The sequence below is a fragment of the Leucopleurus acutus genome (genome assembly GCF_964270905.1).
Source record: "Leucopleurus acutus genome assembly, chromosome: X".
In the NCBI taxonomy this organism is placed as follows: domain Eukaryota; kingdom Metazoa; phylum Chordata; class Mammalia; order Artiodactyla; family Delphinidae; genus Leucopleurus; species Leucopleurus acutus.
In genome coordinates, this window is record NC_139148.1 from 73626223 (window position 1) to 73652710 (window position 26488).

At 35.6% G+C, this 26488-nt stretch overlaps 1 protein-coding gene and 1 long non-coding RNA gene across 2 annotated transcripts in view; one reads left to right on the forward strand and one right to left on the reverse strand.

Moving 5' to 3' along the window:
• Window positions 1-7265, reverse strand: part of POF1B (POF1B actin binding protein) — a gene marked incomplete at both ends in the record, with an annotated part of 99815 nt that extends 92550 nt beyond the window's left edge. The window contains 1 exon segment of the mRNA XM_082864384.1: window positions 6981-7265. Within this exon segment, the coding sequence (XP_082720510.1) occupies window positions 6981-7265 (285 nt within the window).
• Window positions 1-26488, forward strand: part of LOC309977891 — a 1160683-nt gene that overhangs the window by 1081402 nt on the left and 52793 nt on the right. The gene's annotated exons all lie outside the window — the stretch shown is intronic.

The window sequence follows — 26488 nt, forward strand, 5'->3', positions numbered from 1 at the left end:
TACCATATGCTAACACATATATATGGAATTTAAGAAAAAAAAATGTCATGAAAAACCTAGGGGTAAGACAGGAATAAATACACAGACCTACTAGAGAATGGACTTGAGGATATGTGGAGGGGGAAGGGTAAGCTGTGACAAAGTGAGAGAGTGGCATGGACACTACCAAACCTAAAATAGATAGCTAGTGGGAAACAGCCACATAACACAGGGAGATAAGCTCGGCACTTTGAGACCACCTGAATGGGTGGGATAGGGAGGATGGGAGGGAAGGAGACGCAAGAGGGAAGAGATTTGGGAATATTTTTATATGTATAACTGATTCACTTTGTTATAAAGCAGAAACTAACAACAAAATAAAGATACTTGAGCATAAGTGGATTTTGGTGTCCGGAGCAGAGGTCCAAGTATCAATCCTCCTCAGATAGCAAAGGATGACTATACCTGCATACATACAGAAAAATATTTCATTCAGCTGTTTTCAAAAATTTTATGAATTTAATTCTTCTTCTACTGAAATTGTCATTCTAAACTTGTACTTTGGAAGTTTGTGGCTTCCTTTTTTGTTTCATTCCTATGTTTCCGTTAAAGCTGACCCTGTACTTTGGCAGCCCTTTGATCGCACATTTGCACCACCATGAATTTCTTTGAATTGTAATGATCTTAGAGGTAGTTCTATACGTAAATGAGTAGCTTGAATATATAGATCTGTAGTGTCCAGTAGAACTCTCTGCAGTGGTGGAAATGCCCTGTATCTGTGCCGTACAGTTCAGTAGTCACTAGCCACATGTGGCTGTTGAGCACTTAAAATGTGGCTATTGCAGCTGAGGAACTGAATAATTAGTTTTATTGGATTTGAATTAATTTAAATGTTAATGTAATTAACCACATACTACCCTACTGGAAGTGTAGCTCTAGAGGAAGTATTAAGTGCATTAGGTAAGAGGCAGACTGCAAGCAAGCTTTAATGTCAGCATCACTACATTTTAAAAAGGAAAAAAAAACACACACTAAAAAAAACTTCATTTCAAATATTGAGGTTCAAGTTCAAAGACTCTAAGAGCATGGGAACTTCCAAATTACTCTTTCTAAAGGATATTTATGCCAGTAAACATTATAAATACATCCCTGCTGCTCCAGTCTTTTGATCATATACCATGTTTCAGAAAATTGCTTTAATGGTTTTCCTTGTTAGTCTTTCTTAGCTAGTAGAGCCCTAATAAGCCTTTCAAGCATATGTGTTTACCTAATCTTCCCAGTGTCAAAGGAACCCTTACTTTATAGTCTATTCATTTAGTTTATTACCGTAGTTTGTGCAGCTATCAGCTTTTGTTGGCTATATTTTTATAAATCAATAATACAAACAGAAAGAATTATCCAGTGCTAACTCTGTGCTGGACACCTTCACATGTTATCTCAATACTCACTACAACTCTGAAGGAAGGTATTATTGTCCCCACTTTACAAATGAGGACACTAGGTCATGAGAGGTCAAGTCATTTATTCTGGGTAATACAACATTAACATGATGTGTCAGGCACTGTGCTGTGTAATTTTCACCGTATATTATCGCATTTGACTCTAATAACAATCCTATGACTTAGGTGTTATTATCACCCCATTTTATAGATGAGGCAACTGAAGCATATAGCTAGCAAGTCCCTGAACCAGGAATTAAACCAAAGAAGTTTAAAACCTAAGCTTACACTATTAGCCACTACACTTGACTGTTTCATAGTTCAGTTCTCCCCAAGTCTACCTCATCAATGCACATTTATTATTTGTAGTTCTCTCTGGGACACTACACATAGATTCATTTGCATGGGCACTTTCTCCACACAATGTTCTCTGTGACTGATCTTTAGGCTCTACGTAATATGAACATTTTCAGTCAATACCTATTGGCTTTCATTTTCCTATTGATAGCTCTGATCAAAGAGTTCAAGACCTCGGTACAATATGTAAGGGAGAGACAGCAAGACTGCTGGGAACGAGAATTAGGTAATAGAAAAGATTACATGCATAGTACAGGACTTTGTTCTTTAAATATTTGGAATCTTGTTGAAATAAACATGGCACTCTTTCATGTTGCCTAATTTGAATTTTAAAACTTTACTTAAAAACTAATACATAATATAATGTTCCAAGAAGGAAAACCATGGGAGCCTTCTATACGCTCCTGTCAGTTTTAATGACTATGAGAATCACTGAAAGTAATAAGAATGACTTAGGAAAAGGCTAGGCTGAATAGTTTCAAAAGAAGCAGTATCTTTAAAAACACCTGAAATTTATGCTGACAGAATTTGCCAAGGCAAACGGCCATTTAAATAGGCCATTTAAATAAATTTTCGGAATAGTTTGGGAGATGCTTTTGTTAGAAACTGTCAAAGACAGTAACATGGTTAAACACTTGCCTTAGGTTATTGTTGAGATGCTGTTCTGAACTTTGTACAGGAAGAAACATGTAAATTATAATGACCTCTGTTTATATGAAACAAACACTTCCTTAATTTAGGATAAAATCTGTGATTCTGTTCTCATGTAAAGAAAGCAATAGAATGTAATAGTAATAGAACTCCTTCCACTCATCCCTTCCCTCCAAGGAAAATCTCTCATTTAAGAGACCCATTCCTGGATTCTTTCTTTTCTTGAAGGCAACTAGGAGAGAAAATAAAGTATACAGTCCCTTTGTAGCGCATGCTTTTTGACTTAATTTAAAAACTGAAAGTACATACGTTCCATTGGAAGCCAAAAAAGGATGGCTATTAAGATAGCTGCTGTTGTGAAGAAAAAGTTAGCTCAAATATACCTGTTTAGAAAGGTTTTCACTTTTAAGTAGGGTTTAAGAGCATGGCAAACTTGTAGTTATTTTACCAAGAATTGTCAAGAAAAAAAATTTGGATCACAACAGTTAAAGGAAAAGTTCACCTCCCTCCCCTTTGCCCCCACCACCTTTCTCTCTCTCTCTCTCTCTCTCTCTCTCTCTCTCTCTCTCTCTCTCTCACACACACACACACACACACACACACACACACACACACACACACACACACAATGATAGCTTAGGAGTGCCATTGACTCAAAACAGGCCTAGCAATTTATCAGACCTCCCTTAAACAAGAGACAATTGGCAAGGACATTTTCACCCAGCAATTACTTGCACTCAATTTCTATAGCTTCATTTAATTGTAAGTACAAAAGGGATGACCAAAGCTGAAAACTGGGCCTCTTTATCCTTTAACCTCATTGCTTTCTCAGGCAACCTACTTCCCTGAATAATCATTCACTTTAGTGACCACTCCTTTGAACAACAATTTTTCAAAGCAACACACCCATCCCCACAGAACAGGAAAATTTTATGATAGTGTATATAAATCCTGGCACAGTAAGGGAACTAGCCACTATCTCTGTAACCAAAGAAAAAGGAAAAAAGTCATGTAAACAAAGAAAAGCCCAAGCTGGGTAATTATTGAGAGCAGAGGCCATTCATAAACTCACTCACATTCTCCCCTGGGCTGCTTTCTGGAGCTAAATTTGGTTGCAAGTTTCAAATTTAAAAAAATGGTAATCCATAAAACACAATCTCTAAGAGATCCCTTCTTGCACCAAAATGTTTTATTCAATAAAATATTGATGGCAAAAGCACAAAATTATATTTTAAAATGAAATCTAAACATATAGGACACCTACGGATCAGGTCGTGTATATCTGTCCTCAATATGAACTCTCCCTGGATAAGCAAATGGTATTTATCCAGATAATCATGGTGCTTCTTATATAATAGGCACTTAATAAATATGTGTTCAATTAATGAATGGTATTAAAAATATTTTATTTTGATCAATTTCTCTCTCTCACAGCAGAACTCTTCTGTAAATGTGGAAAATATCTTGAACTTCATAAAAAGCTAAAATTAATGGAAGAGAAATACATATGTTCAATGCATATTAACATCAATGCTGTTCATCTGAGGCAGTGTTTCATTCTGAGTTAATGACGGTTGTTTAATATTTAGGCCTTTTAAAAGGTTGAGCCATAAGGTTTTTGTTTTCTTTAGTTTTATGTAGTTTCTAGAATTCCATTTATTTACAAGACTATATTCAGTTCTAAAATGCACATATGACCTTGATTACACCTGCTTTTGATTTTTTCCTGTTCATATGGATAAACTTAGTAATTTTAATTCTACCATCAATTTAGACAATTTCACCATACCTGGTTTCTATAGTCAGTTTTCTCTGAGAAACACTTTATCAGTCAGACAAAATAATAACTGAGGGAATCATAAAATATATCTGATAAATTTTAGACAAGAAGCAAAGCAACATTATATCTGGAGAAATTTAAAATATGTTTATGTCCATAAGCACTATTTTAGTGCACAAGAAAGGAAAAACGTGGGCCAAAAAGCCAGAAATAGAAAATACTAAAGTGCTGCAAAAAGCATTTGGTTAAATCCAAAATGTCTATTACATAAGCGAAAATTAAGATTCAGGAAGCAAAGCAGAGTGACATCAATTTCGGTTTCTCAAAGGGAACATATTTTACTACTGGCAATTATATATTTTTTTAATCTTAGGAATTCTTTTACTATCATCCAAACACAAAAATGCTAAAAACAATTCAAGTAAAAGTTTAATTGAATTCATGATAACTAACAATTGATTATAATACTTATCTTCCTAGCTGCCATGGTCACAAACTTTAGCATCAGAATAATTGCTATATACCAACTCAAAATGTCATTGAAACATGGCATATTAAGGAGAGAATTTTAAAGCATAAAACAAAAAGTGTTTTAAGTAATGTGTACTGCTTGCTTGTGCTTGGCATGGTATATAATAACACTCCATTTTACTCATTTTGTTAACATGAAGGTAATTTCAGATCAATTTTAGGTTCTACTTTATATAATGCCATCCTGCCACTAAACAGGGAGAAAAGAAATAAAATAATAGAATAATAGTTTCCTAGTCACATTCTTTGTGGCAGCTATCTAAAAGTTTTCTTGCCAAATTATCTTTTAGTGGATTTATGAATGCCCATTGATATCGAGCTCAGTTTGAAATTTTATAGTCAAATTTTCTTTCTAATTTCACTAAGAGAATGAAGATTCTTATTTTTTTTCCTTTACCACATATCTAGAAGTTCACCTCCCTCTTCCTTACCCAGCCCTTTTCTTTCTTTTCAATTATAAATCACTTCAGACTTCACAACACCCTCCATTCCAATTTCTTTCCCCTGTTTCTGAGGCCATACTTTCTGTCCCTAAGGCTCTTTATAAACTCCTTTGGGGAACTACATTTCAGGATAGAGCTAGTCTTGTGAGGATCACTTAGCAAATATCAGATAGAAAGGTGAGTCTCGTAAAAAACTCAACCAGCTTGGTCCCAAGAATATTAAAAAGGAAAGTTGAACCATGGAGTATACAATAAAGTGTGACCCTAAAAGTTGTTCTGTGGTCAATGTTTATAATTTGCCAAATTTAAGCTTTTTAAATTTTTATCTATTTATTTTTCTTTTACTAGGAAGTTGATAAGAAAAGAGGTTAACGTATTTAAATAACTACGCCAGATAGGGTGATTTTAGCATTCGTATGATAATGATAACTGTTGTTTCAACTTCCCCATTGTTTTGGGGCTACTCAGGAACATAGGTGACACCCACTTTGTTGTTCATTAACATCACTGAATACTGGAATGTACATTTGCACTATTATTATCACAAACTAGTAGTTTTGACCTTTTATTTTTCTTCCCTTTGACTGCAATGCAGGTGGAGTTTTTCTCAAATAGGAAATTACTGACAGTGAATACTGGGTTTTTCTTCATATTTTTCCCTCAAATTAAGCTAGGAGTGAAATAAAACAGGAAAATTGTGGCCTTTGTAGTTGTTGGGTTACCTATATCTTTTAAAACTTCTTTTTAAAATAGTTTCATTATATACTTTAGAAATGTTGCTTCATATCCTAATTAAAATTATTGTTTTGGGAAAAATAATCCATTTTATTCCAGATCAACATAACAATGCAACATAGGATATCATCCCGATGGTTGCTTTTTGAGCTTTTCACAGTACTACTTGTATCTTGAAACATAATTTTAGTTTGGACTGAAGTTTCCAGAAAGCTTAAAGACATGCAAATTTAATATAAAGAGAGTCAAAGATGAAAACAGACATAGAGCTGTTAATTTTGTATTGTCTTACAGTGTTCTTTCATACTCATTGGCAAGTTTATTAACACAGATACTGATGTTAAACTAACCCCTTTAAAAACAAATTTGTTTCATTTTAAAGGGTGTCTTAGACTTCCACAATTTTTAGCTTTCATGTAACAATTGCTTACATCTTGCCTTCCTCAATCTTATATTCACTCTTTCAATATTCCTTCTACTAATATTCATAAATTATCCACCTTGACTATGCAAGAACAAATGCATCATTTTCAAAAGATGAAACACATATGACAATTGAAATAGACATTGTGCCTGTCACTTATCCTGGAGTAGCATCCTATTTGCTAAACACAAATAATTGCTCGTCACTCCATACATGCCATTGCCCCTGCACCGCCATATTTGATACAAAAAAACCTGTTTACTTTTGATATGAAGTGAATCAGTGGGAACCTATTTTATAAAAATGATGGTATTCTAGTTGAGGATTGCTTTGTGGTAGGAGCAAAAGAATACCTCAGGTCATATATTCCAATCTAATTCAACAAAAAATGAACCATCCTATGCTCTAGTTAGATTATGAAAATCACTGGAACTCATAAACAAATGGCTACAAGAACTAGTAAATGAAAGAACAGCCAAGAGATGGAATTTGGGTGACCGTACATTGCGTATATAGCTGCAATCCAAGAGATAATATCCTGTAGAACAGAGCCAGAGAAGCAGAAAGAAAAGAAATGAGGTTCAAAAGCAAACAAAGGCAACAAAGATTTCCCTTTTCTGGCATAGCTGTCTTTGTGGTACCTGGGAACGGTCGCTCCAAAGCAAGCTTTGGTAGGAGGAGGCAGTTTTGAGAGGGGAGCACACTTCCCGTGAGCCGATGGGGTCCAAGGCCTCAACCACCTTGTTCATGGGCCCACTGTAGGTCCTCACTCGCTCATACACTACATTTTTTTCTGGAGGCTGCTGGGCTTGTCTTGACTGATGGTAGCAGCGGTAATGCTGGGGCTGGCACTGCAGCACTTCTGGGGATTGCTGAGTCCCACAGCTGCTGTTGCTCATCTCACTCCAATAGTTTGAGCTCATCATCTTCTCAGTGGTCACCAAGGTACTCCCCAGATGCTCTCCCTAAGGAACAAACAGAGAGAGATCATGAAAGAAAGGGGTAGGAAAGCAGGCAGGCAGGCACACGTTAGAAGCCTTTTATCAACCACCTCTGCCTATAGTGGTGCCAGGGAGAGATGGGAGTTACCTGAGCAACAGCAGAAGCAGGTTTGGCAGCTACAGAGGAGGCAGCAAATAAAGTAATTAGAGTGCAAATGCAAAGTGGAACCACCCCGTGAGATTGCTCCAGGAAATAGTACTGCCACGCCCCTGAGGGGAGGAATCACTGGGTAGGTTTACCTGCCTGGAGAGGCCCTGCTTTGTTATGGAGATAGCTACTAGGCTGTCCAGTAGGGTAAGGAAGTCTGGAAAGAGCAGGAATGTGGAATTTCAGGGCTAAAGCCAGAGCTTCCAAATTCACAGTCTTGGAAATTCACTTGAACTGTAAATAGGCAAACAAAGACATGCCCATGCCAAAACTTACTGCAGAAAAAAGGTCACAAATGTCACATGAAAGTGGCTTTCCCATGGTTCTTAAGCTTAGCAAAGGTAATTACAAACATGAGTATTATCATTCCAGAGTCCCAGACCAAAATAAGGGGTATTAGCCTAAGGACACATTAGTTTTCACAGATAAATCTGCATTCTTTGCAAAACCCAGCTAGTAATTGCAGTTAAGGGAGATTGCTATGAGGTTTCCTTCTAGCAACACTCTCTAATTTGTGGACCTGTTTATCTTGCTCCAGGCCTCGTGTGGCTTTCTAATTTAAATTGAGGAAGATTTGTCTAAATGATTAAATTGCTGTCTGTAGGTGGGAGATTTGGTCAAGAAAAATCTAACCATTCCAGAAACCCTTTGCATTTTAGCACTTATATTTATTGTTTCACATTTTTACAAAGGAATGTACCCTGACTTGATTTGTGCCTTAGGAAACACTGAGTTTGATTGCCTTTTTAATATCTAGTTGTTAAGGGAGCTGCAAGTCCTGAGAGGTGCCTTACCTGATATAATGAGATTAAATATGCTCAGCACTTATATTTATCACTACTTGAAATTACAATCATAAGGCCTACTTAACCACCAGGTTTTTCCCTGCAAGATATTTCAGCACCATGGAACTCTAGAATATTCACTGAGGGTGTCTTCAGAAAAGGGACATCTTCCTAGTGTGTATATATACCATAGAACCCAAGCACACCACCACCATTCTGGAGAGGAAGAGAATATCATCAAGCTGTCTAGCCAGGTTTTTAATCTGCTAAGTAAACAAAAGGTAGTGACTTACTGGTCATTCACTCTGACCATGCGAGAAGCTTTACATGGAATATCTGTCATCCTCACAAATTTATGAGGGTTTATAGGTGAGGAACTGAGGCAGAGACACAGAGAGGCTGAAAAACTTCCCAAAGTTAAACTACTAGTAAAAAATGAGTCTGGGATTTGAACATAGAGCCTATAGCTCTACTATATTATACTGCTAAGTAAAAATTTAAATTATGTTCTGTATCTGGGCATCCAATACATCTTCTAAGTGTAAACCTAAAACAGTTTTGAACCATTAGCACGTTAAGTGACTTTAAAAAGAATCTATGGATTTTTTATGGAGGAGAGGTATGCAAAACCGACCTTAAAAACTCTTTAAAATAATTTATTGTATATTTATGTTTATATTTGCATACTGTGTGCAAAGCTTTCAAATCTAATCCTTGTTCATTATAATGCTGTTCCTCAAGGATCAATGAAAATTTAATTAGGAACACATGACCTGCCAAACAGCCTGGCAAAATATCAGATCAATAACTTGTTAATATCATTAGCAGTATCATTTTGAATAAGCTTTATATGTGAATAGGGAATGGGTATTAAGTGGGGTAATCCAGTCAGCTCTGATTGTTGAAATCTGAACTTAAACTACACACAAACACATATACACAGTGCTGTTAATATCTGCATCCAGTGCTATTAATATCTGTATCCTAGTAACTAAAGTAAGAGATTGAGATGAAGAATAAAAATTCCTTCATCCATATCTGCCCTTCACATTTCTTGGATATATAGCATTTTGAGGCAACCACCTTAATGCAGTTGGGCAAAGAGTAAAGTGTGAAACTGACCCCCTCTTTCAATTCCTGAGCCTCATCCATCACTTTTCCACATGCCTGGATATGAGGAAAAGAGAGCTTGAAGCTCAGGTACTATATAAGTATACTATAGATACTATATAAGATACTATATAAGATACTATATCAGATACTATATAAGAAATGAGATTAGACACTCTCTGGCAGACAGACTACATCTAAATATGAAACAGATGTTGACCACCCTTGCACACCTCAGAGAGACTTACCAATCATTCTCACCAAAGTTTGTGCTCCTTCTCTGAGAATGCATTTGTGCCTTCGTTGATCTGCTTCTCCAATTGTTTTATTTCTCCTTTATGCAGATAATGTTAATACTCACCTATTTTTATTAATAAATGCATATAAATTATTTGACCATTTAATAATGGTAATTGCTCTGTTTTCTACTTGAAAACCCAAGGGCTTGACACTCTGCATTCCTCAGGCTTCATGATTATGCTACACTTCTTACACTGGTGGATGAGACAGTAAGAGTTGATTTCTTATTCTCAGCTCCAGACTTGTTCAGAGAATCCTTAATTATATTTCTGGCCGTTATTTTGTTTCACTCAGTAATATAGATATTTTATGTTTAGTACTGAAAAAACCTCACTTATGATGATGAATTTGATTTCCCCTTAGACGTGATATCCCTTTAGAAGCTAATTCAGTTCTAACAGACTTTTAAAATCCTTTAGTGTTTTTGATTATAAAAATAATTTATTCTTTAAAAATTAAAATAACTGAAGACATGGAAAAAGTAGAAAATGAAACTTCCCATATTGATGGTAAGAGCAAGGGATAGAGTAAGGATCAGGAATGTCTGCCATATACATTACTGGTAATAAAAATAACAACATATATACACTACCAAACGTAAGGTAGATAGCTAGTGGGAAGCAGCCGCATAGCACAGGGAGATCAGCTCCGTGCTTTGTGAAGGCCTGGAGGGGTGGGATAGGGAGGGTGGGAGGGAGGGAGGGAGGGAGATGCAAGAGGGAAGAGATATGGGAACATATGTATATGTATAACTGATTCACTTTGTTATAAAGCAGAAACTAACACACCATTGTAAAACAATTATACCCCAATAAAGATGTTAAAAAAAAATAACAACAGTGATTTGCATTTTGACTAAACTGTTTCGAAGGTCATCTGAAGTCTTGACTTTACTTACCTCATAAAATTGTTATTAGGTTTAAATGAAAAAGTGCCTGCGAATTGTAATGCACTATCCAGATACAAACATTTTTAAATATACTATTAACAGATGGTGTTGTGTGATTTTTGTGAAATAGAAGGCTTTGAAAAGCAAAGCAAATATGAATGTCCCAAGAGGCTATAGGTCTGGTTTTTTAAAAGCTTAGCTACATAAAACCATTAAGGTAAAATAGTTCAGTTATTTATCAAAATTGATATACAGAACTATCTTAGAATATTAAATAATAACACTAATTATAAATTTAACACCAAATGAATTTTATAAGCATCAGCAGTGGAGTTTTCATTGTATAACTAATCCTGTACTCCACCTCTTGTTTTATGAGGCTGACTCTCAAATCTATCTCTAGCCCTGGCCCATTGCTTCAGGCTAATGGTGTAATGGCAAAAGATAGAGTTAAAAGCAAAGTTATTCAAATATTTTTACTTTTGATTTCTCTATGATCAGGGAGAAGTATGTTCGTATAAAAAGGGTCGACAAACAATGGTCAGAGGGAGCTAAAGGCCAAGGTAGTGAGATGATTGTAGGAAAGCACCTATGTTTTATTAAATAGGTCCAAGTCACTTGATCCAACAGAACTCCATTCCAGCCTTCTGACAGAACTAAAAGTTGAGCTTGCTTAACTGTTGTTGGGAAAGTTTAGACTAGGCAATGTTTCAGAATATCAGATATGAAAAATCATTGTCTTGATTTTTAAAAAACTGAATGGCGAAGTTTACATACTGAACAGTTTAGTCTGATATCAATTCAGGTCAAAAGTCTGTATTGTATTATCAAGTGTCTGATGATACACATACTTAGAATAGAGATAGTTGATACCTGAAAGTCCTTTGGTATCCCCTATTATGGTTTCTGAATCTCTGTCCTTAAGTAAATTTTAAGTGTGACATAATTTTGCTCAGAAATAACTAACTCCGACATTCTAAGAGTCACACTAGAGAAAATCAGACCTCGATTCTGAACAGAGTAAATAACTCCTCTGTATGATATGAATGCAGCTGAACAGGCACCAAGCCACTATGATTCTGGCAGATCCCCAGGGATGCCTGACCTTTCCTGTGAAAGAGATTATTTTAGAACAGCATTTCTCAAAGTGTGTCCTGAATAACACTAGTGTACAGCATGTTATACCTGGAAAAGTGTTTTATGACCAAATAAGTTTAAGAAACACTTGGTTAAATATATTGCAAGAAGTAGCTTTATTGACATAATTCTTATAGGTTTTCATAAGCTAATGGACACTGTGATATTCTAAATGGGTCAATGATGTTTAGATATTTTCAAGTTTTGTTGGTGATGAAATATATTTTGTGTGGAAAAACTTTAGTGACTGGTGCTTTTCAGACTTTTTTCTTCTCTATGCTTTTTTCTTGCTTTGTTTTTTTTTTTTTTTTTTTGCAGTACGTGGGCCTCTCACTGTTGTGGCCTCTCCCATTGCGGACCACAGGCTCCGGACATGCAGGCTCAGCTGCCATGGCTCACAGGCCCAGCCGCTCCGTGGCACGTGGGATCCTCCCGGACCGGGGCATGAACCTGTGTCCCCTGCATTGGCAGGTGGACTCTCAACCACTGCACCACCAGGGAAGTCCCTTCCATATGTTTTAAACTAAACTCATTAGGTGGAAATTCATAACTAGTTTATAATTCTACCAATATTATGAAAACGTACCAAAGACCATTTGATCAGCCATATCACTATACCAGTGATACTTGAAGTTAGGTCCCTGAACCAGAAGCAGCAGCTTCACCTGGAAAATTTTCAGAAATGCAAATTGTTGGCTCCCACACCAGATCTACTGAGTCAGAGACTCTAGTGGTGGGACACAGCAATCTGTTTAACAAGACCTTCTGGTGATTCTGATGCACAAAAAAGTATGAAAATCCATGAATTATACCAATATGTTGGGGGCAGGCTTGGACAAAAGAGGAAGGCAGTAGTGCCAGAGAGATGAGACTTCCTGTGTATTGGGTAAGAAATTGTAAGCAGCTCAGGAGTGGGCGATTAAAAGTCTATGAGGTGATATCTCATTGTAGTTTTGATTTGCATTTCTCTAATGATTAATGATGTTGAGCATTCTTTCATGTGTTTGTTGGCAATCTGTATATCTTCTTTGGAGAAATGTCTATTTAGGTCTTCTGCCCATTTTTGGATTGGGTTGTTTGTTTTTTTGTCATTGAGCTGTTTGTAAATTTTGGAGATTAATCCTTTGTCAGTTGCTTCATTTGCAAATATTTTCTCCCATTCTGAGGGCTGTCTTTTGGTCTTGTTTATGGTTTCCTTTGCTGTGCAAAAGCTTTGAAGCTTCATTAGGTCCCATTTGTTTATTTTTGTTTTTATTTCCATTTCTCTAAGAGGTGGGTCAAAAAGGATCTTGCTGTGATTTATGTCATAGAGTGTTCTGCCTATGTTTTCCTCTAAGAGTTTGATAGTGTCTGGCCATACATTTAGGTCTTTAATCCATTTTTACTTTACTTTTGTGTATGGTGTTAGGGAGTGTTCTAATTTCATACTTTTACATGTACCTGTCTAGTTTTCCGAGCACCACTTATTGAAGAGGCATCTCACACCGGTCAGAATGGCCATCATCAAAAAATCTAGAAACAATAAATGCTGGAGAGGGTGTGGAGAAAAGGGAACCCTCTTGCACTGTTCGTGGGAATGTAAATTGATACAGCCACTATGGAAAACAGTATGGAGTTTCCTTAAAAAACTACAAATAGAATTACCATATGACCCAGCAATCCAACTACTGGGCGTGTACCCTGAGAAAACCATAATTCAAAAAGAGTCATGTACCAAAATGTTCATTGCAGCTCTATTTACAGTAGGCAGGACATGGAAGCAACCTAAGTGTCCATCAACAGATGAATGGATAAAGAAAATGTGGCACATATATACAATGGAATATTACTCAACCATAAAAAGAAACAAAATTGAGTTATTTGTAGTGAGGTGGATGGACCTAGGGTCTGTCACACAGAGTGAAGTAAGTCAGAAAGAGAAAAACAAATACCATAAGCTAACACATATATATGGAATCTAAGAAAAAAAAAAGGTCATGAAGAACCTAGGGATAAGATGGGAATAAAGACACAGACCTACTAGAACATGGACTTGAGGATATGGGGAGGGGGAAGGGTAAGCTGTGACAAAGTGACAGAGTGGCATGGACATATATACACTACCAAACGTAAAATAGATAGCGAGTATGAGGTAGCCGCATAGAACAGGGAGATCAGCTAGGTGGTTTGTGACCACCTAGAGGGGTGGGATAGGGAGGGTGGGAGGGAGGGAGACACAAGAGGGAAGAGATACGGGATCATATGTATATGTATAACTGATTCAGTTTATTATAAAGTAGAAACTAACACACCATTGTAAAGCAATTATACTCCAATAAAGATATTTTAAAAAAAAGTCTATGAGGAAGTAGAGGTGAGCTACAAACTTGGGTAAGAGTCTCTCTGTTCTATGTATATAAAGAAGTTAGAATAAGAATGAACTACAGTATAGTACATTAATTATAGCTATCTAAGGTATTCTGATATTAATATTTTCATCTTAATAAAAGGAGAATATTGAAGGTTATATAGTGTAGTGTCGATGAGCATAACTTTGCATTCAGACAGACCTGGATTTAAAATTTTGCTCTACCACGTATTAGCTCTATGGCCTGGCAAATCATGTTACTTCTCTGAGCTTCTGTTATTCTCAATGAAATGGATAATAGCCCCTAACAAATGGCTTGCTGTGTAGATTAGATAAAATGCATGTAAAGTGTTTAGCATGGTGTCTGGTATCTAGTAGCTATACAATAAATGGGAGTTCTTAACATTATGTTCTAGATTTGGCTTGGGATAAAGAAAGAAAGGGCTTGCCATGGCTTTGCAGATAGAAACCTGCCTATAGTAGAAAGTATCATATGATACAGGTCTGACTTGAGAAAAGGGAAAACATCAAAAGTGGGGAAATGCCAGATGACATAGCCACAGAGAAGGCTCAGTCAACTTAACAAAAAGGAGAGATAGAATGACGCTTGACTGTAAGGTTTTCATTTATAATTTTAAAAGCTTGGCTAGAATGGAAGAGCTTAGCTAGAAGGTAAAGTCCCGTGGTGTCTGTTCTAGGTATCTGTGTTGTAATGTAGAGAAACTATAAGGAGTAATTTTAATGTAATCAAATTACTTAAAGTATATGTACAAAAGTATCCAAAGCAAACATAAGAAGGGAAATAATAAGAACTGAAATCAATAAGATTGAGAACAGAAAAACAATGGAGAAAATCAGTAACACCAAAAGATGGTTCTTTGAAGAAAAATCAATGAAATTGATAATCCTCTAACAAGATAAAGAAAAAAGTAAAAATAACCAAAATCATGAATAAAAGAAGAGATATCACTACTGACTCCACAGACATTAATAGGATAATAAAGTACCCTATGAACAACTCTATGCACATACATTCTCCAATTTAGATGAAATGGACCAATTCCTTGAAAACCACAAACTACCACAACTCAGACAAGATGAGATAGATAAACTGATTAACGCTATATCTATAAAAGAACTAGAATTCATAATAGTAAACCTTCCAAAAAGAAAAATGCTGAATTTCACCAAATATTTAGGGGAAAAATCAATACATTTTCTGTACAATCTCATCCAGAAAACAGAAGAGGAAGGAACACTTACTAATGCTGGTAAGTGTTTTGAGACCAGCATCAAAAGAGACAAAGACAATACAAAAAAGAAAACTATAAAACAACAACCCTCATGAATATAAACTCAAAAATCCTCAACAAAATGTTAATTCAAATCCAACAATATATAAAAAGAATAATATATTATCAACAAGTAGAGTTTATCCCAGGAATGCAAGACTGACTCAACATTTGAAAATCAATCAATATAATTCACCATATTAACAAACCAAAAAAGAAAAAAAATGTATAGTCGTCTCAGTTGATGCAGATAAAGCAGTTGACAGGATCCTACATTCATGGTTGATGATAAATCTGATAAAGGATATCCAAAAAAAAGACCTACAGCAAATATACTTAATGGTGAAAGCCTGAATGTTTTCCCCCTACAATCAGAAACCAGCAAGAACATCTGCTCTCATCACTCCTTGAAGTCACTGACAATGGAAAAAGGGAAGAAAACAAAATAAAAGAATTCCAAATTTGAAAGGAAAAGAATAAAACTCCCCTATCAGCAAATGACATGATTGTCTATGTAGACAATCCCAAGGAATCTACAAAAAACCTCTTGGAACTAATGTAAGTAAGTTTGGGATGACTGCAGGTTGGTAAGATGAACATACAAAAATCAATAGTATTTCTATACACTACCAATGAACAAGTGGAAATTGAAATAAAAACAAACAATATCATTCACAATACCTCCCAGGGAAATATTAAAGTATATATCAAAAAATATATGAACTGTATGCTGAAAACTACAGAACACTGATGAAAGATATCAAACAAGGCCTAAGTAAACAGAAAACACCCCATGTTGATGGACTGGAAGATTCCATATAGTTATAATGGCAATTGTCTCCAAATTCATCTATAATTTTTTTAACATCATTATTGGAGTATAATTCCTTTACAATGGTGTGTTAATTTCTGCTTTATAACAAAGTGAATCAGTTATACATATACATAAGTTCCCATATCTCTTCGCTCTTGCGTCTTCCTCCCTCCCACCCTCCCTATCCCACCCCTTTAGGTGGTCACATAGCTGATCTCCCTGTGCTATGCGGCTGCTTCACACTGGCTATCTATTTTACGTTTGGTAGTGCATATATGTCCATGCCACTCTCTCACTTTGTCACAGCTTACCCTTCCCCCTCCCCATATCCTCAAGTCCATGTTCTAGTAGGTCTGTGTCTTTATTCCCATCTTACCCCTAGGTTCTTCATGACCTTTTTTTTCTTCTTCTTCTTCTTAGATTCCATATATATGTGTTAGGATATGGTATTAGTTTTTCTCTTTCTGGCTTACTTCACTCTGTATGACAGACTCTAGGTCCACCCACCTCACTACAAATAACTCAAATTTGTTTCTTTTTATGGCTGAGTAATATTCCATTGTATATATGTGCCACATCTTCTTTATCCATTCATCTGTTGATGGACACTTAGGTTGCTTCCATGTCCTGCTTATTGTAAATAGAGCTGCAATGAATATTTTGGTACATGACTCTTTTTGAATTATGGTTTTCTCAGGGTACATGCCCAGTAGTTGAATTGCTGGGTCGTATGGTAGTTCTATTTTTTAGTTTTTTAAGAAAACTCCATACTGTTCTCCATAGTGGCTGTATCAATTTACATTCCCACGAACAGTGCAAGAGGGTTCCCTTTTCTCCACACCCTCTCCAGCATTTATTGTTTCTAGATTTTTTGGTGATGGCCATTCTGACCTGTGTGAGATGATATCTCATTGTAGTTTTGATTTTCATTTCTCTAATGATTAATGATGTTGAGCATTCTTTCATGTGTTTGTTGGCAATCTGTATATCTTCTTTGGAGAAATGTATTTAGGTCTTCTGCCCATTTTTGGTTTGGGTTGTTTCTTTTTTTGATATTGAGCTGCATGAGCTGCTTGTAAATTTTGGAGATTAAACCTTTGTCAGTTGCTTCATTTGCAAATATTTTCTCCCATTCTGAGGGTTGTCTTTTGGTCTTGTTTATGGTTTCCTTCGCTATCAAAAGCTTTGAAGTTTCATTAGGTCCCATTTGTTTATTTTTGTTTTTATTTCCATTTCTCTAGGAGGTGGGTCAAAAAGGATCTTGCTGTGATTTATGTCATAGAGTGTTCTGCCTATGTTTTCTTCTAAGAGTCTGATAGTGTCTGGCCTTACATTTAGGTCTTTAATCCATTTTTAGTTTAGTTGTGTGTATGGTGTTAGGGAGTGTTCTAATTTCATACTTTTACATGTACCTGTCCAGTTTTTCCAGCACCATTTATTGAAGAGGCTGTCTTTTCTCCACTGTATATTCTTGCCTCCTTTATCAAAGATAAGGTGACCATATATGTGTTGGTTTATCTCTGGTCTTTCTATCCTGTTCCATTGATCTATATTTCTGTTTTTGTGCCAGTACCATACTGTCTTGATTACTGTAGCTTTGTAGTATAGTCTGAAGTCAGGGAGCCTGATTTTTCCAGCTCCATTTTTCATTCTCAAGATTGCTTTGGACATATGGGAGCATATGTATATGTATAACTGGTTCACTTTGTTATAAAGCAGAAACTAACACACCATTGTAAAGCAATTATACTCCAATAAAGATGTAAAAAAAAAAAAACGATTGCTTTGGCTCTTTGGGGTCTTTTGTGTTTCCATACAAATTGTGAAATTTTTTGTTCTAGTTCTGTGAAAAATGCCAGTGGTAGTTTGATAGGGATTGCATTCATCTATAAATTTAATGCAATCCCAGTAAAAACTCCAACAATATTCTTTGTATATATACACAAGTGGATTATAATACTTATATGGAAGGATAATGGTAATAGAATAGCCATAATCATACTAATTTTGAAAAAAAAAGCAAAGTTGGAGGACACACACTACTCAATATTAAGATCTATTGTAAAGCTACAATAATCAAGACTGTGGTATTGGAGAAAAGATAGATACATAGATTGATGAAATCAGAAGAGAGAGTCCAGATACAGACCCAAGATGTAAAGACAATTCTATGGAGAAAGGCAAGTCTTTTCAACAAATGGTACTGGAACACTGAATATACACATGCAAAAATAAAAGATGAACGTAAACCTGAACTTTTCACTATATACAAAATTTAACCCATAATGGATCATAGGCCTAAATCTATGAAACTATGAAACTACAGTTTATAGTTTATAGAAAAACTGTAAAACTATAAAAACTCATAGAAGAATACATAGGAACAAATTTTCATACCCTTGGGTAAGCAAAGACTTCTTAATTATGACATCAAAAGCAAAATTTGTAAAAGAAAAACTCACTAAATTGGATTTCACCAAAATTAAATCCACTAAATTGAGTTTCACCAAAATTAAAAACTTTGCTCTGCTAAGTACACCATAAATAGAATGAGAAGACAAGCCACAGTCTGGCAGACAATATTTGCAAATTGCATATCTGATAAAAGACTTGTATCCAGAATACATTTTAAAAACTCCCGAACTTCAACAATAAGAAAACAAACAACCCAATTACTAAAGATGGACAAAAGATTTTGACAAACAATTCACCAAAGAAGATAAAAGGATGACAAATAAGCTTGTGAAATATGCTCAGCATCACGAGTCATCAGGGAAATTTAAATTAAAGCCATGAGATACCATTAAATACTTATTAGATTGGAAATAACTAGTAATAAAAACCTGACACTAGCAAGTGCTGACAAGGATGAGAAACAATTGGAACACTCTACCATTGCTGGTGGAAGTACAAAGTGGGTGCAGCCACTTTGAAAAAGAGTTTGGCAGTTTCTTACAAATTTAAATATAGACTTACCATGTGACTCATCAATCACACTTCCAGATACTTATCCTAGAGAAGTTAAAACTTATGTTTACACAAAAGCCTACATGCAAATGTTTATTACAGCTTTATTCATAATTGCTCCAAACTGGAAACAGCCCAGAGGCCCTTCAACTGTTGGACATCCATACAATGGAACACTACTCAGCAGTAAAAAGGAATGGATTTTATACATGTAACAACATAGATGAATCTTAAGTGTACTTTACTAAGTTAAAGAATGCAGACCCAAAAGGATACATATTATGTTATTCCATTTATGAGTTTATGGAAAAGATAAATCTATAGGACAATGGATACCAGGGGTTAGTGCTGAGAAGAGGGTCTGAATACAAAGCGGGTAGCATGAGGGAATTCTTTGGGGTATTGGAATTGTTCTTTATTCTATCAGTGATGGTGATTTCAAGGATTCATTCATGCATTAAAATTCATAGAACAGTACACTAATAGAAAATTTAATTTTACTGTATGTCAACTAAAAATAATAGTAATGAACACTTTTTTAAAAAAAATCCAGATAGCCATTAGCACTGGGATTATGACTTCCTGATGGGCAGGTCAGGCATACATGGCCCAAAGTAAGCCTTCAGTCTCCTTGGTGAGTACTTTCTTGAAGGAGAGGGATAGTATTAACTGTGAGGTCATGAATTACTAACAGGTTATATCCAAAGAAAATAGTTATCTATTATCAAGTAGGCATTCCTTACTCTGATGATAGGAAGAAGTCATTGGGGGGGGGGCATTTCCCCCGGTTTTCTGTCCTCTCAGACCTTTTTTCAAGACTCACCAAATGTGCATTTGTGTAGCTACATAAAAAGGTTGATATTTGTCAGTGTCATTCTTTGGGAGAAATTAACTACTTGTGAGTAGAGTAACCATGACTACCTTTCATTTTCTTCTTCTCCCTTCTCCCTTTTAAAAGCAAAACAAAAATATTAAAATTGTCATATGCTTCTGTATAGGTAATTCTGCAACCGATTAGAAATGACTATAAATATACACACGAGTCAGAGGTGTTACAGTTCATTCATAGTGTACCCTGCTAATTTTTATGATTTAAACAATAAAAAGTATGGCAATTAGTCACTTTCATTTTCTGTCAATGTTAAATGCAGCAGATTATTTAGGATCTAAAATAAACAGGTTTATTTTATTATAAATCAAAGTCAAATGGACATTCCAAGTGGGCTAACAACTTTCTTTTTAAGCATGGCATTTGCAACATCAAAATCTTCTATCTGCTTTATTTTTAGTTAAATTAGATAAAATTGAAGTGATTCCCTTAGAAAGGACATTTTTCTAAAGGAGTCATTTTCTCTAAAAGTCCAGATAGTAAATAATTTAGGATTTACAGGCCATAGAGTCTCTTACTTAACTACTCAACTTTGCCTTGCACTGCAAAAGCAACCATAGATGGGGCTTCCCTGGTGGCGCAGTGGTTGAGAGTCCGCCTGCCGATGCAGGCGACATGGGTTCGTGCCCTGGTCCGGGAGTATCCCATATGCCGCGGAGTGGCTAGGCCCGTGAGCCATGGCCGCTGAGCCTGCATGTCCGCAGCCTGTGCTCCGCAGCGGGAGAGGCCACAGCAGTGAGAGGCCAGCGTACCGCAAAAAAAAAAAAAAAAAGCAGGCATAGATAACGTGCAAAGAAATGAAAGTGGCTGTGTTACAATAAGATTTTATTTACAAAAAAATGTGTCAGCCATAGCTTGCCAACCCCTGCAATATAGGGGATGATAAGTTTTCTTTGATGTTGCTGCAATGGATAGAATGGCTGAACAATGAAAATGGGTCTTTTCTCACACCGCTCAGAAAATTTAACTCCAAACGGGTCAACGACTTAACATTAGACCTGATGTCATAAAACTCCTGGAAGAAAATGTAAAGAAGAAGCTCCTCGACATTGGTCCTGGCAATGATTTCTTGGATATGACACCAAAAACAGAAACAACAAAAGCAAAAATGAACCAGTGGGACTGCATCAAACTTAAAAGCATCTGCACAGCAAAAGAAGCAGTCAATAAAATAAAAAAGCAGCCTACAGAATGGGAGAAAAATTTTGCAAACTGTATATCAAATAAGAGGTTAATATTCAAAAAAGAACTCACACCACTCAATAACAACAACAACAAACAGTCCAGTTAAAAATGGGCAGTGAACTAATTAGACATTTTTACAAATATGACATCCAAATGGCCAACAGATACATGAAAAGATTCTCAACATCACTAATCATCAGGGTAATGCAAATCAAAACCATAGTGAGATATCACCTCATACTTGTTAGAATGGCCATCATCAAGAAGACAAGGAAGGGACTTCCCTGGTGGTCCAGTGGGTAGGACTCTGCGCTTCCACTTGCAGGTTCGATCCCTGGTCAGGGACCTGCAAGCTGTGGCCAAAGAAACAAAAATGAAAAAAGAAAAGAAAAATGGAGGATTCTCAAAATTTTAAAAGTTCATCTACCATATGATCCAGCAATTCCACTTCTGGGCAAAGATCAACCCAAATATCCAAGAATGCCTTGCTCTATTCGTAATATGCACAATTATGCAACCATTAATATTATATCATAGAAACATTTAATTTCATGGATAATGTTCATAAAATAATAAATTAACAAGTGGAAAAGTAGGTCACATAAGATGTGATTTCATTTTGGTAAAGAAAAAAATATGCATATATAGAAAAAAGACTAGAAGGACACAGCAAAATGCCATTTTGAAATAATGTATTTATAAGAATTTTTATTTGCTTTGTGTTTTACTGTTTTCCATATTTCCTACAATTAATATATGTTTATTTTGTAATATGAAATATTATTTTAAAGCAACATTTATTTTTCTTTCCTAATTCTAGCAGTAATTCATGTCTACTGTAAAATATTTGGAAAACCTAGAAAGTTATAAAAAAGAAATAAAGCCTCTGTAATACCACCACCAGCAAGAGACTGTTTTACACATTGTATATTAGGATGGTTTCATCCACAGGTAATAGAAAACTTGACTCAATGTGGCATAAACAATAAGGATATTTATTATCTTAATAACGATCCCAGAGGTAGGAAGAGATTCAGAGATGGTTGATTCAGCAGCTCAATGATATCATTATGTTGTTAATTCTGGAGGCAGAGGTGTCTCTCGAACCTGTTCTCCACAGTATCCTACAGCAATTTCCTCTTATGTTTATATGATACTTGCCAGTAGCAACCAGGGTTACAGGCTTCCTCATTCACATCCAGCAGCAGAAATAATATCCCTCTCACACAATCTGGAAGAACAAGTTGATTGGAAGCCCTTCAGTGGAACTGGACCAACTTGGGTCATATGCTCAGTCCTCGATCTATTAGACTTACCTCTGGAAAAAGAGGTAAGGTCTGTTTTCCCTGAGGCATATGAACTGAAATGGGAAAGAATGGTTACCTAAACAAGATTGAGATTATTTAGAAAAGAGGAAGGGGAGAGTGATTATTAGAGAATCAACAATGTTTATTACATATATATTACTATTATAAAAATACATCACTTATGTATGTCTTAACATCTTCCTACATCTCACAGATCCTATAATCCTCTTTTGCAAAAATAAAAAGTAGTACTTGATAAATGTTTGATAATTTCTTGAAGACAAGTCTTTTATTCTACTTATGTATCTCCCTTGTCACCTAGCAGACTACTGGGAGCTAGAATAATAAAATCTGAGGGTTGGAAAGTAACCTAACTATCATTTTATTCTATGCTACTATGTTCAAGAGGTTCTCAAAAGTATGCAGCAAATATCTTTTTTTTATGTGGACCATTTTTTAAAGTCTTTATTGAATTTGTTACAATATTGCTTCCATTTTTTATGTTTCTTTCTGTTTTTTTGGCCCTGAGGCATGTGGGATCTTAGTTCCCCAACCAGGGATTGAAACCCCACCCCCTGCATTGGAAGGCAAAGTCTTAACCACTGGACTACCAGGAAGTCCCTGCAGCAAATATCACTGAATGACTTCTTGGTTGGTTATTTCATCTATTTACTATCTCTTTAATTGAGAAGTTAGTGACTAGCTTTCCAGATGTTCCCACATGATACGGCTTCATCTCCTTCCCAAACTCCCTCCCTCCTTTCTTTCTTCCTCTCTATTTTAACATTTACTTATTAAACTGTAAGAAAAATGCACATTTGGTTAGAAAATTCAAATGATACAGTAGGGTATAAAGTAAAAACTGAAATCCTCCTGATCTTCCCCCACTCACCCCCCCATAGGTAAATAATGTTAGTAGTTTTGCATGTATTGTGTGTATTCTCCTAGAAATTTAGATAGATAGATAGATAATGTATGTATACATATATATTTATATGCATAGACACATATACAAGTATTCTGAAATGTGCTTTCTCCTCCAAATAATTTATCATGGGAAATTTTTACATAAATATCATATTGAAAATTCTCACTCATAAAAAGCTGCATAATATTCCAGTGTATGGAGGCACTATAAATCAATCTCCATACTTGTGAACATTTAAGACCCATGTGCTTTTTCTGTATTTCAAGCAATGTTGTAACATATTCCAAATTATGGCCAAATTTTCAAACTCTGTTATTATACTAAATCTATAACAAATAAAATTTTATGCCTGAAAATCCTTGAAAACTGAAGAAAATGAATCTGAGGGATGCTTATCAATAAAAACGATTAAGCCTAAAAATATTGATTGTATACTAAGTTATATAAACAAGATTTTGTTTAAAAACCAAAATATTAAATAATAAAAGCAGAACTATTTAGTTGGGTAGGACCATTTGAAACAGATATTACTGAGCAGAAAATGACTCAGTTACTAAAGGCAAAAACTGTACAATCAAAAATTGCAAGTATACAAAGTATTCAAATTTAATAGAAGCAATAAACAGTGTGCAGTTGGATGATAAAAGCTAGATAAATGTGGTAGGGGAAGAGATAAGAATACTGAGAAAAAAATCACCAACACTCCCAAGGAGAATAGATTGACCACGTTCTTGAACTTTTATAGCAAGAGGTGATATTCATTAAATGATAATGTTCCCAGCATTGTCCCAATGTAAGTGTAATATTAGGTACAATCACCCTACAAAGATATATTCTGTCATAAAAGCTACTTTTCAAAAACAATCACCACTACACATAAGTATATACCATACATAACAGGAGATTGACTTGATCTAGATTGACAGGGAATTCCTTGAGGGTAGCAATGGTGTCTAATTGCGTTTCTATCATCAGGAATATGGCTGGAATTGGCTTCTTTCTCCTATAGATGAATGTGCTTCACCAAGAGCAAGCATATAGACTCACAAGATATAGGTACATCACAAGCAATCTTAAATTTCTGCCTCCTTTTTGGTCTAGACCTAATGGAGGAAGAAAGTGAGAATCCATAGCTGAGCTAATGATTATAGCCCTCACCGCTACAGGTGGATATGGGATATACCCTGTGGCAAAGAATTGTGTAGTCTTCCTGATAGCCCGAGAGTTTCCAAGGTAATTGAAACCTTTCATATGTAGTTGGAGGAGGAATAGAACCTTCACTAGTGATACAGTAGTAGCCCCACTAGATTCATGATCATGATTGCTTTAGGCTGATCTACAGAGACAAACACTGGATCCTCACCTTTACAGGGTCACTGAGTGAAATGTTGATTTTCATGGATTTTTAATGAGGGTGGCCAGAGAATTAGAGACTTGGCTGCCATAATAAAATTAGCCTACCAACATTTTAAATCACATAGCCAGAAGCCAAATGCAAACTTCTATTTCAAACTTAGCATTGATATTTAAATTCAAACTTCTTTATTACAAACATGTTGCCTTAGTGGGCTTTATTATTTAAGGACTATAGCTTCAATTCGTTTATGGAAGTATCTGATAATCAAATAAGGAAAATGACATCATGAAGTAACATTTACTTCAGGAGGTGTAGAGTACATGAAGGAATTTGTCTCAGGAATACCTTACTAAGACATAGTTTGAGAATGTTTGTTACTTGTCTCATATCAAACCCTGAAACATAAGAGACTGGTAGAGACTCAATTTCCTTATCTAACTCCACTCTTAAAGGAAGTATTTAATTTGTGCCTCACAGGCCCAATAATTAGATATAAGGCCAAGGGGAAAGGCAAGGAAATTAACATTATTTTAAGAACCTACTCTGTGTTGAATTAGACAAGTTTTTTAACCAGAAAAGTATATCTCCTTGCTTTTGAATCTCTATGAATCTTTGTCTGATGATCCTGCATGAATTCTTGTAATAAGCTTAATTGGTCTCTCTACTTTTAAATTCATGTCTCCCACACCATCACTCTCCCCAACCATCCATTGTATCAGCACCATCTTTCTTTAGCTAGGTATCTGTTCAAAGCTCTTTAGAATCTCATCATTCTTCTGCATAATCAAGTCTGAACTCCTTAGCTTTACTTTCAAATACCTGGTACTTTGCAATCAATCTTGATGTTTACTCACATATTCTCTCCCTGCTTCCAACTCCTCCCCACCCACCCACTGAACCTTCCAGCCCATGGATGCCTTATTATGGATGGCTATTGAATGTTATAAAGAAATCTCAACACTTATTTCTAACATAGGATAGTAATTAACTATCTCTTTTAAAGAGGTTATTTGCTGAATCAAACATATAGTGTTCTTTTATTACATATTTTATAATAACATTGACATTTCATGTTTTATACTTTCAAGGAAAAAATCTCCATTCTCCTTTCCAGTCCCATGGCCTTAATACCATCTAATTGCTGATAGCCCTCAACTTTACATCAACAGCCTAGTTCTCATATTTCCACTGCCTACTTGGCATCTCCACTTGGATATAATAGACATTTAAAACTGAACATAACCAAAACAAAACTTTCATTTCCCTATGAAAAACTCCATACCTGGTCCAGTCTCCTTCACCTCAGTAAATACTACTACCTTCCTTACAGTTGCCCGGGAAAGAATCTTTTCAGTCATTCATAATTTCACTCTTTCCTTCATAATCCACATATAAGCTGTCAGCAAGTCCTGTCAGAAATTTATTAAAATATATCTTGAATTCATTCACTTCTCTCTCTCTCCAACTGTATTATCCCTGTCCAAGTCACTATTATTTCTCCTCTGGACTACCACAAAAATCTCCTAACTTGTCTCCCCGTGTGTTATAAGCTGAATTGTGTCATTCCTACCCCAAATCTGTATGTTGAAATCCTAACACCCAGTACCTCAGAATGTGACTGTATTTGGAAGCAGAGTCTTTAAAGAGGTGATTAAGTTAAAATGAGGTGATTAGGGTGAACCCTAATCCAATA